The sequence below is a fragment of the Lingula anatina genome, chromosome 6 (genome assembly GCF_051362555.1).
Source record: "Lingula anatina isolate TDL-2025a chromosome 6, LinAna3.0, whole genome shotgun sequence".
Classification (NCBI taxonomy): domain Eukaryota; kingdom Metazoa; phylum Brachiopoda; class Lingulata; order Lingulida; family Lingulidae; genus Lingula; species Lingula anatina.
The window spans coordinates 20,915,024-20,933,830 of NC_141772.1; the positions used below are offsets into that span (position 1 = coordinate 20,915,024).

At 33.9% G+C, this 18,807-nt stretch overlaps 3 protein-coding genes across 6 annotated transcripts in view; 2 read left to right on the plus strand and 1 right to left on the minus strand.

The window, feature by feature from the left end:
• LOC106172588 (cilia- and flagella-associated protein 54) overlaps positions 1 to 18,807 on the minus strand; it is a 64,657-nt gene that overhangs the window by 32,362 nt on the left and 13,488 nt on the right. For all 4 annotated transcript variants that reach the window (XM_087014839.1, XM_087014841.1, XM_087014840.1 and 1 more), the window contains 15 exons: positions 18,624 to 18,746; positions 18,228 to 18,362; positions 17,733 to 17,874; positions 17,202 to 17,294; positions 16,653 to 16,779; positions 13,094 to 13,217; positions 12,601 to 12,702; positions 12,205 to 12,273; positions 11,408 to 11,512; positions 10,797 to 10,894; positions 10,030 to 10,265; positions 9,614 to 9,792; positions 8,698 to 8,940; positions 8,129 to 8,355; positions 7,321 to 7,571 (listed from right to left, as the gene is read on the minus strand). In XM_087014839.1, the coding sequence (XP_086870965.1) occupies positions 7,321 to 7,571; positions 8,129 to 8,355; positions 8,698 to 8,940; positions 9,614 to 9,792; positions 10,030 to 10,265; positions 10,797 to 10,894; positions 11,408 to 11,512; positions 12,205 to 12,273; positions 12,601 to 12,702; positions 13,094 to 13,217; positions 16,653 to 16,779; positions 17,202 to 17,294; positions 17,733 to 17,874; positions 18,228 to 18,362; positions 18,624 to 18,746 (2,254 nt within the window). The remainder of the gene's footprint in view (positions 1 to 7,320; positions 7,572 to 8,128; positions 8,356 to 8,697; positions 8,941 to 9,613; positions 9,793 to 10,029; positions 10,266 to 10,796; positions 10,895 to 11,407; positions 11,513 to 12,204; positions 12,274 to 12,600; positions 12,703 to 13,093; positions 13,218 to 16,652; positions 16,780 to 17,201; positions 17,295 to 17,732; positions 17,875 to 18,227; positions 18,363 to 18,623; positions 18,747 to 18,807) is intronic.
• LOC147761334 (C-type lectin domain family 4 member C-like) lies at positions 153 to 3,252 on the plus strand. The gene is made up of 3 exons (XM_087014844.1): positions 153 to 309; positions 2,370 to 2,561; positions 2,914 to 3,252. Exons 1-3 carry the CDS (start codon positions 255 to 257, stop codon positions 3,159 to 3,161), a joined length of 495 nt encoding a protein of 164 aa, XP_086870970.1. The 5' UTR covers positions 153 to 254; the 3' UTR covers positions 3,162 to 3,252.
• On the plus strand, positions 4,625 to 6,464 carry LOC106172603 (C-type lectin domain family 4 member E). Its single transcript, XM_013553385.2, has 3 exons — positions 4,625 to 4,818; positions 5,338 to 5,529; positions 5,885 to 6,464. Exons 1-3 carry the CDS (start codon positions 4,764 to 4,766, stop codon positions 6,124 to 6,126), a joined length of 489 nt encoding a protein of 162 aa, XP_013408839.2. The 5' UTR covers positions 4,625 to 4,763; the 3' UTR covers positions 6,127 to 6,464.

Below are 18,807 nucleotides of genomic sequence, written 5' to 3' on the forward strand. Positions count from 1 at the left end.
GTGATGTCAAGGATGTATGTGTTACATAAAAAATGAGGTTGGGGTTTTGCATTTGTACAAACATATCAATATTTTCTTATTTTATTATCAATTCCATGTATGATGCAAGTTCCGTAAACAGGCATCCCGCACTGATTCTCATACATGCACTGTTCTATAAAATGCCAAGAACCATAATGCAATTTGTCATTCATCATCAATCAGCGAGAGCATCTTGACTGTGCACACCTTGAAAGCTGAGTCTTACTCTCAGAATGCATTATAAGGAGCTGTTGCTGTTGCTAACCATTGGTCAAGTTGTGACAGAAGGTAAAAATGTATCTTTTTAAATTAGTTTGTTTGAGCTCATGCACTTTACTCCTTTCAATAAGATTTCATCTCGTTTTCTTTTCCTGATCTGATGGTAAAACATGATTAACGGAATAGAGAAAACATCTCACTCTTTTAAGAGTAATTCTAATCAAAATTACCAAACTACATGTAAGATGTGAATTTTTAGATATCTAACTAGAGGATCAGAGAGGCGATACCGCCTCCGGATATTGTACCACCAGCTGGAGTAAGCGCATTCGAATGGAACCACCACCCCCCCAAAAAAAAAGGGACACCACAACCAGTCTTGTCCTTGACAAGCTCTATGCAATAAACAAGAATTTTCAAAATATGCAAAAAAAAAAAAAAAGAAGAAGAAAAAACATAACATAAAAATGGTCCAATCAAGCGGATTTTCCAATTGGCCTGTATTTTCCTAACATTGATCACTCCTGTGATTTTCTAGACAATAGGCCTTTGGTTTTCCTTGAAATGTGTTATCAGTGTTGCATATATGCTGACAAAAGAGAAAACCTAAGGCCAACACTGAGCATATCTCTGCTAGTTTTGAAGATATGAGGGGCAAGAAAATATGCAAAAGTCAGTTCATGGTCTATGATTTCCTATTCAAGTTAAATAGTAACTATGGGTATCTCCTTGCTAATTTTGGAGATAAAGAGGCCAGAAAACATGCAAAGTACAGTTCATCATAAAAAGTAGGTCAAAGGTCAATTTCAAGGTCACAAATTATCAGTATATGACTTCCTATTCAAGTTCAATAGTAACTAAGGGCTTATCTCTGCTAATTTTTGAGTAATTCACATTTTATTTTCACCACTGAATTTTGGATGTTGAACTTTTTGATATAGTGCAATGCCTAAGCCGTATCAAAAACAAAAAAAATGGACACCACCCCCAGTGTTGCCCTTGACAAGTTCTACAAAATGCAAAAAACAAGAGGTCTCTAGCATTAACGGTTCCAGAATTAGAGAGAATTTTCAGTTTCGGCATCTAATGGCCGCTACTACCATGAAAATGCACCGATTGACCCCAAACTCACGAAAATGAAAGATGACCCTAAGGGTAACACCTGCTCATAATATTATAGGTAAGATATGTTTCGTTTCTAAATATCGGCTGAAATAAAAATTTTCTAGCAAAAAATTCCCATTTTTAGAAAATTTTGGCCTGTTTGACCTTGAAATAAAGGTCAAAAGTCAAATCCAAGGGCATATTTGAAATCCTCACATATGACTTTTGGTCAGCCATCTGTAGTAATTTTTCCCATAATTCCATCGGTTTGGGAGATATTTAGCATTGAATTTTCAAAATTTTTGACAAGGGTGCATTTCAAAGAGCGTCACGCCTAGGTCAATGCACCAACTGAGACAAAAAAACCTGGGGGTTCAAGTTGAGATTATATGTGACCTAAATCCAAGAGATGGGGACACAGGTCCTTGCGGTCTAGGAGGAGAAGCGGTAACGGTGACTCGTATCCCACGTCATCCTGCGGAGCCGCAGGAGCCGGCGGAGCCGGCGGAGCTGTACGAGACGGGTCGGGACTAAAACCATGAGTACCGCCAGCGTACACGCTGGTGGTACTAATAAATTAAACGCATGTGACTTTTAACTTTTGCATACAGATATAAGATTCAAATTCATCGGTCTCCACTATAGGAGAAGCTGAAATATCAAAACCTTCAAACTGAAAAAACAGTTTATAGATCATAATGTTGATCTGTTGAGGTGGTATACTGTGTATACAGTGATAACAGAAAATGTTAAAATTTCCAGGGAAATTTAATTTTTCTTATCATATATAAAGGTCTAACTCTCACTGTGTCTTCCATTCTGACAGTTAGAGTAGGTAGAAAAAGTTTTATTTAATTATTAATTAATATGCCATTTTTTTGGTTCATTCTTTGGAACCACCAATGTGAATGATATATAAAATAAAAATTTTTAGTATAACTCAATTAGAGTATATCTTCTTCCATTACCTTTTTTCCCAAATTTGATTTTAGAGAATAATAATATTTCTTTTACATTTTTTTCAGTTTCAACTGGTACCAGTAAATGTAACCCACGTTACCCTCTTCGGTATGGGACAAGTTGCTATTTTATTGGTTTACTGCCTAAAACTTGGTCTGAGGCAAGAGAAATTTGTCAAAACATGGATGGAGACTTGGTTGCCGTAGAAACATATGGTGAAGACAGCTTCTTGTATCAACAAATCAAGTCTTTGCCAGGTATGAAGTCTTTTCAAAAATCAAAGCCAATCTTTTTAAGCAGATTTTATTTATTTATTTTGAATCATTTATCGTTTCATTTATTCATCCATTCAATTATTTATTGATTGATTTAGTTATTTACATGTATTTTAAAAAATTTAATATTTTGAACAATCCACTAAGAAACTATAATTTTTTAAACCATTTGTAACAGTGAGAACTAGGGTCAAGAAAATTAAATAAGGAAAGCCATGAGTTTTATTCTAATTGATTTATGGAACAGTGTGTGTATTTTCTGTGTGCAATTTAGTTTAGTTTTTACCTTGGGCAAATCAAAACATTTTCTTATTTTCATCTTTCCTTGTTTCAGTGCTCACAAATGAACGCTATTGGACAGGTGGATATCAAACTGACCCCAATAACAAATACCAATGGGAGTGGACGTCCACCGGTCAGTCCATTCCATACTCTAGATGGAATAGTGGAGAGCCAAACAACCTCCACGAACGTTGCCTTAATCTGCAGTGTTATGAGAACTGTGAATGGAATGATGCGCTCTGTTCAATCAAAAGTCCATTTGTTTGTGAACAAATGTTAAACAAAGCCAAAAACAAATGACAAAGTTGAACTGTTTTGTGAATGGTTCTTATTTGATCTAAACAGATCGAACCAGACTTAAAATAAATAATAAATATCTGAAAAAAACATCTGAATTTTTTTCTCATTAGTTGGAATGAATATACTATACTTAACCTGGCATTATGCGATTATGGGCCATTTTTCAAATTGATATTCAAAATAAATACTAAGTAACTTAATAAACCAGTGCCCACATATTGATGAATGGTTTCCATATAACTATCAGCATAATGAAATTACAAAACCTGCCTGTTTACCTGCAACTGTTATATTATTTCCATCATTAAGATAGATAAAATGTAATATCATGTTACTTGTAAAGATTTTAGCTTATTGTAACTTTAGAGCATTGCATACTCCAACAATCTGATCATGTCTTCCAGCAATTTCATCCTTTTTAAATGAATATTAAATACACTGTAGCACATATACAGGCATCAGGGCAAGCTTCCACAACGTAATCATAGCTAAAAACTTTCTAGCTTTTAAACTAAACTTTTAAACCAAAATTTTGGCTTACTGCAGTTCAAGATTAATACATAGTAATCTGATCAAATAAATTTTTAAGTTTACACTGGCCTGGAATGTTAGCCATCATGCGGCAAGAGTTCCTTAATTGTTATAAAACAGGGGCAGTATTTTATTTTATTTTACTACAGTAACTGCTATATCTTGGGTCAAAAAAGTTGAGTAGAATTCTGATCTATCAGATTCGACCAAAGTTTGGGATAAAGTTATTTATTAAACTTGCACCTGCAGCCTCATAGTATTGGGTCACAATAATTTTTTTTTATCTGTTGGACAAGACACACAGCAACTTTCAAAGAAAAATGGTCTCTTTATAAAAAACTTTGAAAAAAGCGGATAAAATGAATCATGATGAAGATAAAAGACCTTGGAATGGAAAAGGGGGGCAGAGTGCTATCATTCAATGTACTATTTTTGATCATTTCTTTTATTTATATTAAAATTCTTAAAGAGAGAGAAAGAGATAATCTATCTCAACTTTAAGACAAAATAAATATGACTAAATTATTAAATAAATTATATATATATATATGGGTTGAACATCACCAAAATACATGCAAAAATAAGAAATGCAACAAAAAATTATAACTTTTGTGAAAATAATCTAATCATGTGGATTTGGGCAAAGAACCTATTTAAACAAAATATTCTAATTAAATTTAAAGTAAAATGAGAATATGACTTGGCAGTTCAAGATACTTATGTATTTACATGGTGATGGTGACATCAAGGATGCATCTGTTACATAAAAATTGCGGTTGGGGTTTTGCATTTGTACAAACACATTTCCTACTTCCTTAATCAAATAACCTTATCAGTTCCAAGCAGATTTTGGCACAAAGAAATGTAGCATGAATCGACTTTTTTATGGGATATCTTACTTCAGCATAATGACATTAAAACTGATGCAAGTTCCGTAAACTTGCACCCCATGCTGATTTTCATACATCTATAAAATGCCAAGACTTACAATGTAAATCAGTATTCATTATTGATCAGCGAGAGCATCTTGACTGTTCACACTTTGAAAGCTGAGTCTTAATTACTCTCAGAATGCATTGTAAGGAGCTGTTGCTGTTGCTAACCATTGGTCAAGTTATGACAGAAGGTAAAAATGTATCTTTTTAAATTAGTTTGTTTAAGCTCATGCCATTTCCTTCTTTCAATAAGAATTCATCTCATTTTGTTTTCCTGATCTAATGGTAAAACATGATTAATGGAATAGAGAGAACATATCACTCTTTTAAGAGTAATTTTTATTAAAATTACCAAACTAAATGTAAGACGTGAATTTTTAGAAACTTCAAACTGAAAAAAAAGTTTATAGATCATAACGTTGATCTGTTGGGGTGGTTTACTGTGTATAAAGTTGATAAAGGAAAATATTGAAATTTTCAGGGAAATTTAATTCTTCTTATCATAACTGACAGTCAGACTAGGTAGAAAAAAGTTTTATTTAATTAATCAATATGCCATTTTTTGGTTCATTCTTTGGAACCACCAATGTGAATGATATATAAAATAAAAATTGTAAGTATAACTCAATAAGAGTATACCTTCTTCCACTACCTTTTTTTCCAAATTTGATTTTAGAGAATAATAATATTTTTTTTACATTTTTTTTCAGTTTCAACTGGTTCCAGTACATGTGACCCACATTACCCACTTCAGTATGGGACAAGTTGCTATTTTATTGGTTTACTGCCTAAAACTTGGTCTGAGGCAAGAGAAATTTGTCAAAACATGGATGGAGACTTGGTTGCCATAGAAACATATGGTGAAGACAGCTTCTTGTATCAACAAATCAAGTCTTTGCCAGGTATGAAGTCTTTTCAAAAATCAAAGCCAATCTTTTTAAGCAGATTTTATTTATTTATTTTGAATCATTTATCGTTTCATTTATTCATCCATTTAATTATTGATTGACTGATTGATTGATTTAGTTAAAAATTTATAAATTTTCAAAATTTTGAACAATCCACCCAGAAACTATAATTTTTCAATCCATTTGTGACAGTGGGAATCAGGGTCTAGAAAATTAAATAAGGAAAACCATGAGTTTTATTCCAATTGCTTTATAGAACAGAGTGTGTATTTTCTGTGTGCAATATAGATGAGTTTTTGCCTTGGGCAAATCAAAACATTTTCTGATTTTTATCTTTCCTTTTTTTCAGTGCTCACAAATGTATACTACTGGACAGGTGGATATCAAACTCTGTCCATTAACAAAGACCAGTGGGAGTGGACGTCCACTGGTCAGTCCATTCCATACAGTAGTCAATACTCTAGATGGAAAAGTGGACAGCCAAGCAGCCTCCACGAACGTTGCCTTAATCTGCTATGTGATGCAAACTGTGAATGGAATGATGCACCATGTTCATTCAAAAGTCCATTTGTTTGTGAACAAAGAGTTTAAGCCAGAAACAAATTACAAACCATCTGTAAATGGTTCTTATTTGATCTGAACAGATTGAACCAGGCTAAAAATAAACAATAAATATCTAAAAAAAATCTGAGTTTTTTTCTCATTATTTGGAATGAATATGCTACACTTAACCTGGCATTATGTGATTTATGGGCCAATTTTCAAATTGATATTCAAAACAAATACTAAGTAACTTAATAAACCAGCACCCACATATTGATGAATGGTTTCCATATAACTATCAACATAATGAAATTACAAAACCTGCCTGTTTACCTGAAACTGTTATATTATATCCATCATTAAGATAGCAAAATGTAATACCATGTTACTTGTATAGATTTTAGCTTATTGTAACTTTAGATCATCAGATACTTCCAGAAATATCACCCTTTTCAAATGAATAAATAGTAGATATAGATCTACAGGCATCAAGCCTGATTCCACAAAAATAATCTGGGCCAAACATTGTTCTAAGCTTTTAAACCAAAATTATGGCTTACTGTAGTTCAAGATTAATACATAGTAATCCGATTAGATAAATTTTAAAGTATATAGGCCTGGAATGTTAGCCATGTGACAAGAGTTCTTTGTTATAAAACAGGGGCAGTATTTCATTTTATTTTACAATAAAGTAGAATTCTGATCTATCAGTTTCAGCCAAAGTTTGGGATAAAGTTATTTATTAAACTTGCACCCGTGTTGGTAGTCTTGTAAAATTGCTCATAATAATTTTTTTCACCTCTTGGACAAGACACACTACAATTTTCAAAGAAAAATGATCTCTTTATAAAACACTTTGAAGGTTAATGCTAACTGCTTGTAGTGCAATCGTGCATCCCCAAACACATCCATGAATATAAATATCCATGAAAGTAAAAAGCAGATAAGATGAGATACTATGAAGAAAAAAAGACCTGGAAGAGGAAAAGGGGGGCTGAGAGCTATCATGCAATATACTATTTTTGATCATTTTTTTTATACTGAATTTAGTTTCATACCTGAATATAAATGGTTCTGTTTGTCAATTGGGTCACTGATGAACCCCTCATAAAATACTACTAGGGATAGAGATGCATATGCACATGCAATGGTATTCGCACATGAGTACTAGAAAATGAACCGGGTATATGCATGGGAGCATGCATGCATATTCATATGGTGCATAACAGTAAGCTTCCCTACCTTGATACACTTGGTGACCCTCAGGGTCAATATGAGCCCCAGGGTGGATGGCGGGCAACTGGTCTTTCTGGACTTCTACCCTGATCTGCATCTGAGCATAGTCCTTGGCCGTCATTGTGCCCCCGAGCTCCTTCAGAATCTTACGGAAGTGCGCCTGCGGGTAGGACGGTGCATTGATCTCCTCCAGTCTGTCGCGGAGCTGTCGTTGTGCCTGCACTAGGAGAGGGATGACCTGCTCCGCATATCTGTCACTGTATAAGATAGAAAACATAGGGTGGTGACTCACTGTTTTTATGAAAGGCCACTTTTAGCGAATTTTAATTATTTTTTTTCTGATTTTTTCCAAGTATAGGGCAAGCTTAGTAAATGTCTTTCTTCTTTCTTTTTTTTTCTAATTTTTCACGTTAAAAAAAAAAGATATAGGTACTGCACATAAAACCTGCTGCCAATCATCAGTCACTCTTTAACTTACGAACTGGTGAAATACTAAGCAAGATCATCATCAGTCACTCTTTAACTTACAAACTGGTGAAATACTAAGCAAGATCATCATCAGTCACTCTTTAACTTACAAACTGGTGAAATGCTAAGCAAGATCATCATCAGTCACTCTTTAATTTACAAACTGGCGAAATGCGAAGCAAGATCATCATCAGTCACTCTTTAACTTACAAACTGGCGAAATGCTAAGCAAGATGTGCTTTTGAACTTGGAGTTGAATTTTCCATTCAAGGTAAAAAAATTACATAAAAGGTTGAGGACTCACTCTGTGCATTCACAAACAATGACAAAACTTATCTGAACTCACTTTGTCAATGCATTGAACCTGAGGGCGACATCCACCAGTCTCTCCCACTTTCCCTCATGGTACAGTATCTCTATGGTCCTCTCTACGATGCGCCTGACCCACCGGGCATCCACCGTACTCAGGTTATCCAAGGGGGATTCAAACTTAAGATGGGCACCACCTTTTTCCTCTGGTTGATAGCCAAAAAACGTGGGCTCCTCATCTGGTGCTTTGCCCTTGCTTTTGGCCTAGGGGGAGAAGCAGGGACAATATTTAAGAAAATTTTACTTGCTGAAGTTAATTGATTAAAGCCAAATTGATGTGTACTGGCAAATATGAAAGAACAACCAGTTTTTCTAATATCAAACAAGATATGTCCTAGGGAAAAAAGATTTCCAAATGTACCTTTGCTTCAGATAACAGTGTAGCCACCTGTTTTTTGCTAATTTGTCTTAATAAAGCAACTCCTGCTGACAGTGAAGAAATATTAGAAGGAAGGGAGAAGAAAAAAGGGCAAAAGGAATGTGCATTAAGGAATAAAGAGAGAGAGAGAGAAGAACAGAGGTCCATTAAAACATATAATATATTACCTTGGCTGCCTGTTTCTCCCTGTCCAGCTGCATCTGTTCCAGCATGTCCAGTAAGCAGTCGGTGGCAGTGAAGAAAGGATGCCACAAGAGTGACCGCAACTGTTCAATACCAATCAGGGATCCTGCATTGCTTCCGTGCTGTCGGGTAGATAGTGTGCGCATCAGTGCAGTGTGTGCGCAGTTCCATAAAGCACGACAAGAGTTCTGGAGTAAGGTCCAGTGCTGACCTCTATGGGACAAAACCTTTAAGAAAAGATGTGCTTATTATTTCAATATTTTTAACCAGTTTGCAAATCTGCTACTAGTGCATGTACAAAGATATAGCTGGCTGTTTGCAATGTCATTTAAGGAATACATAATAATCAGTGTTAGAAATTAAGGCTGGACCGTCTGCCCGGGGCTGACAACTTTCAGAATGGGCTGAGAAGTTTTCCCACTCGGCAGACATTCGAGCCAGCTACTTCTCAAGATGGCTGAACTTTCGGTCCAGCAACTAATTTTCCTAAGAGGCAAACACTGATAATAATACATAATAACATAATTATTTTAAGTCTAAATTCCAAATAGATATGTTCAGTGGACTTCACAATTATGTGCATTACATACATATAACAAATAGACACCTGGTCATTACAATCTATGTAAGCGATCTCGCCTCCCTGGGGAGGAGTTGTATATGTATTTTAATAAATTAAAATGAATGCAGATTTTGTTTCTAAAATGCTGATTATGGTGATTATCTTAGGCTCATGATAATAATAATGATGATATTGTTATTAATTGTAAAGATCAACAGCTATGAGAAAAGTGTTGTTCCTGATAATGAGTATCACTTCAACATTGACGATTACTGCAGTGGTGATAAACATGATGATTAAGAAAAACCGACAAAAAGATATGGAGAAAGTAGACTTACTACTGCCTTTTTAAAGTAGTCAAAAGTTCTGTCCAGGCTTTCCATGGCCTCCTTAGGGGAGAGCAGGCCGGCCTCATTGTCTATCCTCGGCATGCCCATGTCGTCTATATCAGACCTGTAAGTCCTGGGGGTGTCCTCTTCCTCAATGGGAATAGGGAACATTGGGGCAGGGGGCTGGCCTGAATAAGAGGTCAAAAGAGGTCAAAACTCAGGTATCCTCAGTAAAAAAGATCTAAACGTTCTACAGGAGTAGTTTGTTGACAATTAATTGAGGCAGTACATATCATTTTATGATTAGCAACTGATATTTTTGGAATGAGAAATTCTACAAAACTAATATCCTCTGGATATACAGAATAATTATGAAACAAGATAAGCAAGGAAATCTCTTCCAAATTTTTTAAAATTTATTTTACCAGTTGCAGCTGCTGCAGCGAGTTCAATTCCACTGGATCTTGTAGGGTTGTTATAGTCCCGTCCATACTGCCCGACTGCCACAGACTCCTGGGTTGTGGTTCGCGTTGGCGCGCCCCTACTGGCACTGGTGGGACCGAAGTACTGGTCCTCCTTCCTGGGTGGACCACCATCCCAGCCCACTACAACCGTTCCGGCACTGTCCAGTGTGAACCACTCTAAGTCCAGGTAAGAGGTACTGGGGAATTCCAATGTTATACCATGATGATTATATAAATATAATAGATACATGTACTTGTGCCACAGGTCAATAAGGTATATATGATATACCATTATAATTTGGGGAGGGTGAGTCACTGTTGGATAGGGCAAATACTTTACTATTGAGTGCTGTATGTGACTTATACCAAAGGGTAAACTTTGAGAAAAAATTATCTGAACCAGACATGATGCAATTTGCTAACATTAAGGTATGGTGTGTATGTATGCAGAATACCCCACATCTGTTTATTTATTTATTTTTTCACAAAAGTTGCTGTGGTTTAAAAAATAGTTGTCTGTAAATAATTCTGACACTTTGGGATTAAAAAAAAACTTGTTTGGTTTTGCAAATATTTGTGATGTGCCAGGAATGAAAAATATTCTGTTGTTTTGCAAATATTTGAGGTAGGTGATGTTAATACAAGTTTCAGTTAATATGTCCAACAACAACAACAACAACAAAAAAAAAAAAAAGACTTTATTTCACATTTTACGATTTTTTTCTCACCTGTACAAGTTATCAGTGTAATTGCCCATTACTGCCTCTCTGGTTTCCACTTTGTGTAAGAAGACCCCAAAATGACTGAGCCCTTGGAGAATATTCAGCTGAAACATGAATATTTTGCAATGTTAACCAGATATGGCCCCATATGAAAAATAATGGACAAGTAAATTTGTTGTTATAAGGCAAATGTGCATTTTTATATTAGTCAGCAAAAAAAAAAAAAAAAAAAAAAAAAAAAAAATATATATATATATATATATATATATATATCTTTATTCTTCTGACAGACAGACAAATCTGACAGACAAATGATATTGAAAAGTGAACTATCTGACAGACAAATGATATTGAAAAGTGAACTGAGCTGTGACATTTTCAGTACTTATGCCACTGCACCCAACAACTTGTAATTTGACCAATTAAATAATGTCACCTGACATCTGAGATCATGTTATTGACAACTGACACCTGGCATCTTGATATCCAACATCATGTTATTGACATCTGACACATGGCATCTTGACATCTGACATAGTGTTACCCAGTAACTAACACCTGGCATCTTGACATCTGACATCATGTTACCCAACAACTGACACCTGGCATTAACTCACCTGACATCTCCAAGGCATCTCTTCCGTGCAGACCTTCCTGAATCTACGGCGACGTGTCACGCTGCGCAGCATGTCTGGGAAGAATAAGCTGAGCCTCTGTATGGCCTGCACGAGAAACAAATTTAAAGGTACATACGAACCGAGCATCGCTGGAGCGTGGATTCCAAGTAACACATGTAAACCACTTCTACTAGATTCTTATATGAGTCAAATAAATTCGACATGCCAAGGGATAAACTGAATAGATCTCTCGATCAGCCATAAAAGACCTTTAGACTGCTCCTTTCTTTAAATTTTTGGTTGTAAATTTAACCTACTTTCGTGACGTACTTTCCTGCCCCATTGACATACAGCTTAGAATGCCAGCAGAAAAATCTGTTCAAACATCATTTTCGGGTATAATTAAACAATGCCTTTTGGTAATTCTCTTAGTTATATTACTTGAAACTATATGCTGGCATTTGGTTGGTTTTTGTGACAAAAAACTGACTTTGTATGCATCTTTAATATGGTAAATTGACAACATCATTGATTCCAACAACAGAACAAAGACAGTGAAAAGCAATACCATACAGCTCATCATTACAGAATGTCCAAAAAGATTTTTTTTTTATTAATAGATTAATACTAGTACACTCAAACACATATGTGTGTGCATATGCACATACACATTTTATATTCTTCAGCTTCAAAAGGGCCTCTTGGAACTCAGTTCTGTGACCCCCATCCACCCACACCCCATCCCCAATTCCCACCATTCATCAACAAAACCTTAACAACCAATGAATGCAGTTTACCTGGTGTTCTGCCTCTTCCTGTTCTCTCCTCTGCTGTTCACTAAGGTGCTGGTTAGAAGTCTTCCACAACTGAAAAAGTAATTAAAATTGATAACTGACTGAATATCAGGAATAAATTCTTTAAACAAAAGCTATACTTAGAGCTACTACCAACAGGAGTGAATCCAAAGATATTTTCTGACAGTCTTCCAAATTATTTTTCATTTTCCATTCTATCTTCCATTTTTGACGGTCTTCTGATAGAAAAAATTAGAAAACCGTCAGAAGACCCAGAGGACGGCCTCAATCTGCCCCTGACCAAGAACCCAACATTTGAGTGTGTAACAAGACAACCTCAGGGAAAGCTGTTGCTGCCTTTACCTGAGGTATGCAGATGAAATTGGAGGCAATAATTACCTTGTATTTTTTCCTAGGTTTCGACCTGCTTGCAGCATTGGATGTCTTCCCAGTAGTGGTGGGGGCTGCTCCGCCATCTTTTCTTGGTGTTTGGCCTCCAGTCTAATAATTTAAAATAAAAATATTATATATGACTGATATATATATATATATATATATATATATATATATATATATATATATATATATATATATATATATATATAATTCATTTAATAATTTAGTCATATTTATTTTGTCTTAAAGTTAAGATAGATTATCTCTTTCTCTCTCTTTAAGAATTTTAATATAAATAAAAGAAATGATCAAAAATAGTACATTGAATGATAGCACTCTCCCCCCCTTTTCCATTCCAAGGTCTTATTTTTTTTATTTTTTTTTTTTAGGCAATAAGATGTAACATGCATTGTATGCCTTTAACAATAAAAATTATCTACAATAAAAAAAGAAAAGGAAATTGTCAAAAAAATTATATTTATAACAAGAATCCCACCTTGCCATCAGCTCCATATTCCACCATGGCGGCTGCAAACCTCTTAGGGTCATCCCCAGCAATGGTCATAGCGCCAGGTTGTCTGTGCACCACCCCTTTGGCACCAATGATGCTCTCATTGCGTCTGAAATAAGACAACACAGACATTAATGCTATCTATAATTTTCTTTTTCAAATATATAAAAGAATCTAAAATAAAGACCACATCTGAAATTTTTTGAAATATACATCAAGATGAAAAATAATTTTTAATTCTGTTTACAAACAAGATATTCCAAACCTATCAAAAGAGAAATAATAAATAAATAAATAAATAAATAAATAAATAAATAAATAAATAAATAAATAAATATATAAATAAATAATTTAACAACAAGCATAAGATTTCAGGCTCATTTTAAATATGCCAGATTGAGAGAAATGAAAATTTCACCAAAAAATACCAAAGTCAATGAAAATTGATAATCCGGTAGAGCAGGTTATCTAATTTGAGCTGTATGTCAATCCTAAGAATCTTTCTTGTAAGTTAAAACAAGGCAGCAAAGCTGTCAAATGTACAGACAAAAACCAGAAAATAAAAACGCAGGAAATAGGATACTGTCAATTTTGATGCATTAATGTATTATGCTTACTGTAACTGCATAGCCAACATCAAATTCTAATTCTGCATAACATTGGATTAGGATGAAAGTAAAATGTGTAACAAGCATTAGACTGAGTTCCCATACCTAGATCAATCTAACAGGATCAATCCAACTCCAAGGGGTTTCTCACTAAATTGCTTTCAGTTTAAGCAGCTTAGGATTCTGGCATGCCAGTTTCAGTAGGCGTGACAGACAGAGCTAAGCCAGTTACAATGATTGCAATTTAGCGAGAATTCCCTTGGAGATATATATCGATCCACAGTTAGCGTGATAGGGTCTGGAAATAGTCCCTAAGGCTTCAGGCTGATAAGAGTTAAACTTTGGAAATGCCAGAATGAGATAAAGTGAAAATTTCTTAAACTCATTGCTTAAACTCAATTAAAAAAAAGTCAAGTAAAGTCAAGTTTCAAATATTGCACAACAGGTAGTATCAATAAAAGTGAACTGTTACATGCCCTTGGGAGTTATAAGTTCCATACTGAAAATGCCAGTATGTGAAACTTTCACTGAAAGATAAAATTTTCACAAAATGTACAACAGAACAACACAGTCAATAAGATTATAGTTTCAGGACCATATGTGAGAGTTCAAATTCACATAATGAAAATCCAAATATGTGAAAAAAAAATGACAGTGCATAAAATAATATAATTACACAATGTTTAAAGACATAAAAACCTACACAACTCCTAATGTGGAAAAACAGAAAATGCACAGTGCTTCTGGTGGATGGGGGTTGAAAGTGATATCTTGAAGATGCTAGTGTTTGAAAAATAATTAAAAATGTAAAATAAAACATAACAAAAAATTCCAAAAAAGCTGCTATCAAACTTTTTATCTAGCTGTGTAATATACTAACATGACTAACATTTACCTGCATAATAATCATCGATTCCTAATTATGTGACACAGTAAAGAGAGATGAACCCAGGGGACTTTACAATGAAATCTCAAAGTGTGTTTTATGTAATCTCATTTAATGCCCACTTGAAAATTAATTAAGCAAATTACTTTATGACCCTAAATCAATATACTGAATTAATATACTGCTATCCATATACATTTATTGCACCATATAGCACTCTATAAAACTGCATTGCTTCCAAAACAGAAAACAATCACACTGGTTTTCCAACACAAGCTGCACTTCAGTCTTATGAAACTTTTCATGGTTTTCCCTTAATCACCATCCTGGCAGCAGTGTCCAAAATAGGGTTTTCTTTAACTTTCATGCAATTAACATAATACTTAACAGCATAATGACCATCAATTTTTTTATAAAAAAAATTACAAAAATATTCCACTAAAGCTGCCATTCAGTCTAGCTGCATAACCATGATATAAAATCATCCCACTTGAGTTTAAACAGTGTAAACAACTCACAGAAATATAATACATTTTGTTTTACCACAAAAAGGGCAGTCATAGCTATTATTCTGATATCTGAACTTGTCATCAGACCATGTGACCAACATAGGTGGCTATACTTATTTCTTAAGACATTATAACAAAAAAAAAAAAAAAACCACCTTTTAGAAAAAAAATTAATTATTTGCCAAAAGTGAACAGTTATTATCCCTTTAACTGCAAAGTCAAGTTGCAAATATTGCACAACAGGTAGTATCAATAAAAGTGAACTGTTACATACCCTTGGGAGTTATAAGTTCCACACTGAAAATGCCAGTAGGTAAAAGATAAAAAATTCAAAAATATATACAACAGAATAACATGGTCAATAAGATTACAGTTTCAGGACCATATGTGAGAGTTCAAATTCACATAATGAAAATCCCAATATGTGAAAAATGATGACAGTGCATAAAATAATATTACACAATGTTTAAAGACATAAAAACCAACACAACTGCTAATGTGGAAAAACAAAATACACAGCGCTTCTGGTGGATGACAGTTGAAAATGTTATCTTGAAGATGCTAGTGTTTGAAAAAAAAATTAAAAGAAAATGTAAAATAAAACAACAAAAAATACCAATAAAGCTGCTATTCAAACTTTTAATCTAGCTGTACAATTACTAACATGATATGAATAACCCTATTGAGTTTGAGAATAATATGGCACTGTTATTCGTCTTTAGCATTAATGTAAGCGTTACACAAGTTTTTTTTTTTTTTTGTAAACTTATTTTCAATATTAAATGACATTTACCTGCATAATAATCATCGATTCCTAATTATGTGACACAGTTAAGAGAGCTAAACCTATGGGACTTTACAATGAAATCTCAATGTGTGTTTATGTAATCTCATTTAATGGCCACTTGAAAATTAATTAAGCAAATTATTTTATAACCCTGAAATAACTTGAAAATGAATTAAGCAAATTACTTTATAACCCTGAATTAACTGCCTACTATCCATATACATTTATTGCACCAAATAGCACTCTACTGCATTGCTTTCAAAACAGAAAACAATTACAATGGTTTTCCAACACAAGCTGCACTTTAGTCTTTTCAGTAAGGTTGATTATCATAAGTAACATGGTTTTCCCTTAATCGCTATCCTGGCAGCAGTGTCCAAAATAGGGTTTTCTTCAACTTTAATGCAATATAACATAATACTTAACAGCAATAAACCATCAATTTTTTTATAAAAAAATAAAAGTTTCATGGATATTCAGAAAATGTGATATGGAAAGGTCTCCAAGGACATGGAAGTTAGGGTCACACATTCAAAATGCCAAAATGTTAACATGAGATAACTGTACTGAAATGATTTTCTTTTCATTTTCAACACCTTTTTTACATAAAACAATAATCAATTTACTGTCATTTTTAAATGATCAACTAGGAAAATTGTTGACATAGGAAAAAATATCAATAGAACAATTTATAATGTCCAATTAGCTCCATTTGGAGATTCTGAACATAGTGAATGATTTAAAAGATTCTCACTTCTGAATCCACTGCAAGGCATCTTCGCACCACTCTATAGCCATCTCTGCTATCCCCTCAGTGAGCGCCTTCTGGACCACTTGAACAAAGAACTCCAAGTAACGCGTTCTTCTCTTAAACTTGGAGACTAAAATATGGAAAATTTGGGCAAGAGTTGAAGGCATGTAATGCAAAATAGACTTTAAAACGAAACCAAAAAATAATAATTAATAATAATAAAGAAAAAAACGTTTTCTAGATATTTCAGTAATATTCCCTTAGCCACTAAGGGCAAAGCCCTTTTCTGAACTCTTGAGAAAAATTATGATCTATGAACCTATTTTTGAGTTATACATTTCTAACTATTACTGTCAAGATTGACATTCACCATGCTCTCTCCATGTCCATTATGTGTGGGACTTGACTTTGAAACTTAGAACTCAAAATGAGTTTATTTGCCATAATTCTGTGAATGGCTTTGAGGATATACCAGTGTTTTTGCAATTCAGGAAAAAAAGAAATTTGGATATTGTGTACCAATTTTTAAATCATTTGTGATATCTCCCTTACCTTCTCTGTAGGCAATCCTACTGGGTAAGTAAGCTATGTAGGCATGAAGGATACTAGGATCTTCATTTCCAGTCAATTCGTGTTCTCCTTGAGCTGCAGAAAAAGCATAAGATAATTTAATATATATTAAACTATGAAAATTAATTGTAGAGAAAAAGTTGGGCAACACTAACATTCTTATATTCTACCAATTTGAAAAAGTCTAGCAGGCAATACATTTTGCTTGTAATTAAATATCTTTGTATAATAAACATGATTATAATTCTATCTGCAACTTATTTCATTTGGGAAAGAAATTTTAATCAAAGTATGAAATTATTCAAATAAATGCAACTAAAATAGTTCATCAAAAGGACCTGTTATTAAATCAAGTTACAAAAGTTACAAAATAATGTAAATTTAGTTTTAAAAATAATAAAAATATGTCTACTTTGAATAAAAAGCTTTTTATATAAAACTGATTTGATAGAACCCTGTTTCAATGAGTCAGAAGCAAAGCGTGCTAGCAATAGGTAATGTGTAAGTACTAACCTTGCTTTGACAGTTTCAGCATATGAGCCTCAAGTGCCTTGAGTTCTTCATTCACTGGTCCCTCTGCATCAGGCACGCCAAGGGGACCTTTCTTGGTCTTCTTTTTCTTCAGGGCTGCCAGGGTCAAAACACCTTCCTCTTCCTGAGAAGAAGACAACAGAGAGAGTACAGAACAGTAATTGGTATAGAGAGTACCACCATAGGTAAAATAAACAAATAATAAGAATAATTCACTGCTTTCTTTTAAATGATACATAACTGAAAAGTTCACTTGTCTAATTTAATAAATTATTATAATATTTAACCAAAATAAAAAAATCACAAAATTAAAATAAAAAAGTTTATATATTATTAACTACTCTCTCTCTCTCTCTCTCTCTCTCTCTCTCTCTCTCTCTCTCTCTCTCTCTCTCTCTCTCTCTCTCTCTCTATATATATATATATATATATATATATATATATATATATATATATATACTGTGTATCATTAATTACCTGGGTATCCAAAGGTATTCCATTACTATTATTGGCAGCAGGGTCTTGCTTTGTTGGGTCTTCTAATGCCAGTAACTTTCTACCTGCTTCATTGACGCTATTAGCAAGATTTCTCTGGCCCCATGTTCTCAGAACCTGAAGGAAAAAAAACAGAAAGAATTATAAAAAAAAACAATCACAGAAGTAAAAAAGTCAAATGTAACTCCATTTTTTTATTCCATTATGAAATGGTTTTCATTTAATAACTTCATATCATCAGATTTAACTGGAAAACTTCCCTATACTAAGGGTTTTGTGTTCAATGCTACAACATGATAAGTTAAAAAATTATGCCATTTAATGATGAATATCAATTAACTTTTATCATTATTTTTATAAATCATAAAAGAAACTTGCCCTGGCCATGTGGTAGCTGAGACAAGCTGTCATATGGTGAAGACTCTCATTGATCTTTTCTGTTCTACGCTGTCTGAGTCCAGATGGGATCTCCTGTAGCACCGAGAGGCAGCGCTCTAAAATCTGGAGTCAAAGAGTGACATGAATAAAACAATTAACAACAAATTTAAATAGGCTTTATTGC

Excerpts from the sequence above, each read along its gene's own strand:
- LOC147761334 (XM_087014844.1), top strand. The coding sequence starts at position 255 with ATGCATTATAAGGAGCTGTTGCTGTTGCTAACCATTGGTCAAGTTGTG. Across the intron at positions 310-2,369 it reads TGGTCAAGTTGTGACAGAAG|TTTCAACTGGTACCAGTAAA; the intron begins GTAAAAATGTAT and ends CATTTTTTTCAG. Across the intron at positions 2,562-2,913 it reads ACAAATCAAGTCTTTGCCAG|TGCTCACAAATGAACGCTAT; the intron begins GTATGAAGTCTT and ends TCCTTGTTTCAG.
- LOC106172603 (XM_013553385.2), top strand. The coding sequence starts at position 4,764 with ATGCATTGTAAGGAGCTGTTGCTGTTGCTAACCATTGGTCAAGTTATG. Across the intron at positions 4,819-5,337 it reads TGGTCAAGTTATGACAGAAG|TTTCAACTGGTTCCAGTACA; the intron begins GTAAAAATGTAT and ends ATTTTTTTTCAG. Across the intron at positions 5,530-5,884 it reads ACAAATCAAGTCTTTGCCAG|TGCTCACAAATGTATACTAC; the intron begins GTATGAAGTCTT and ends CCTTTTTTTCAG.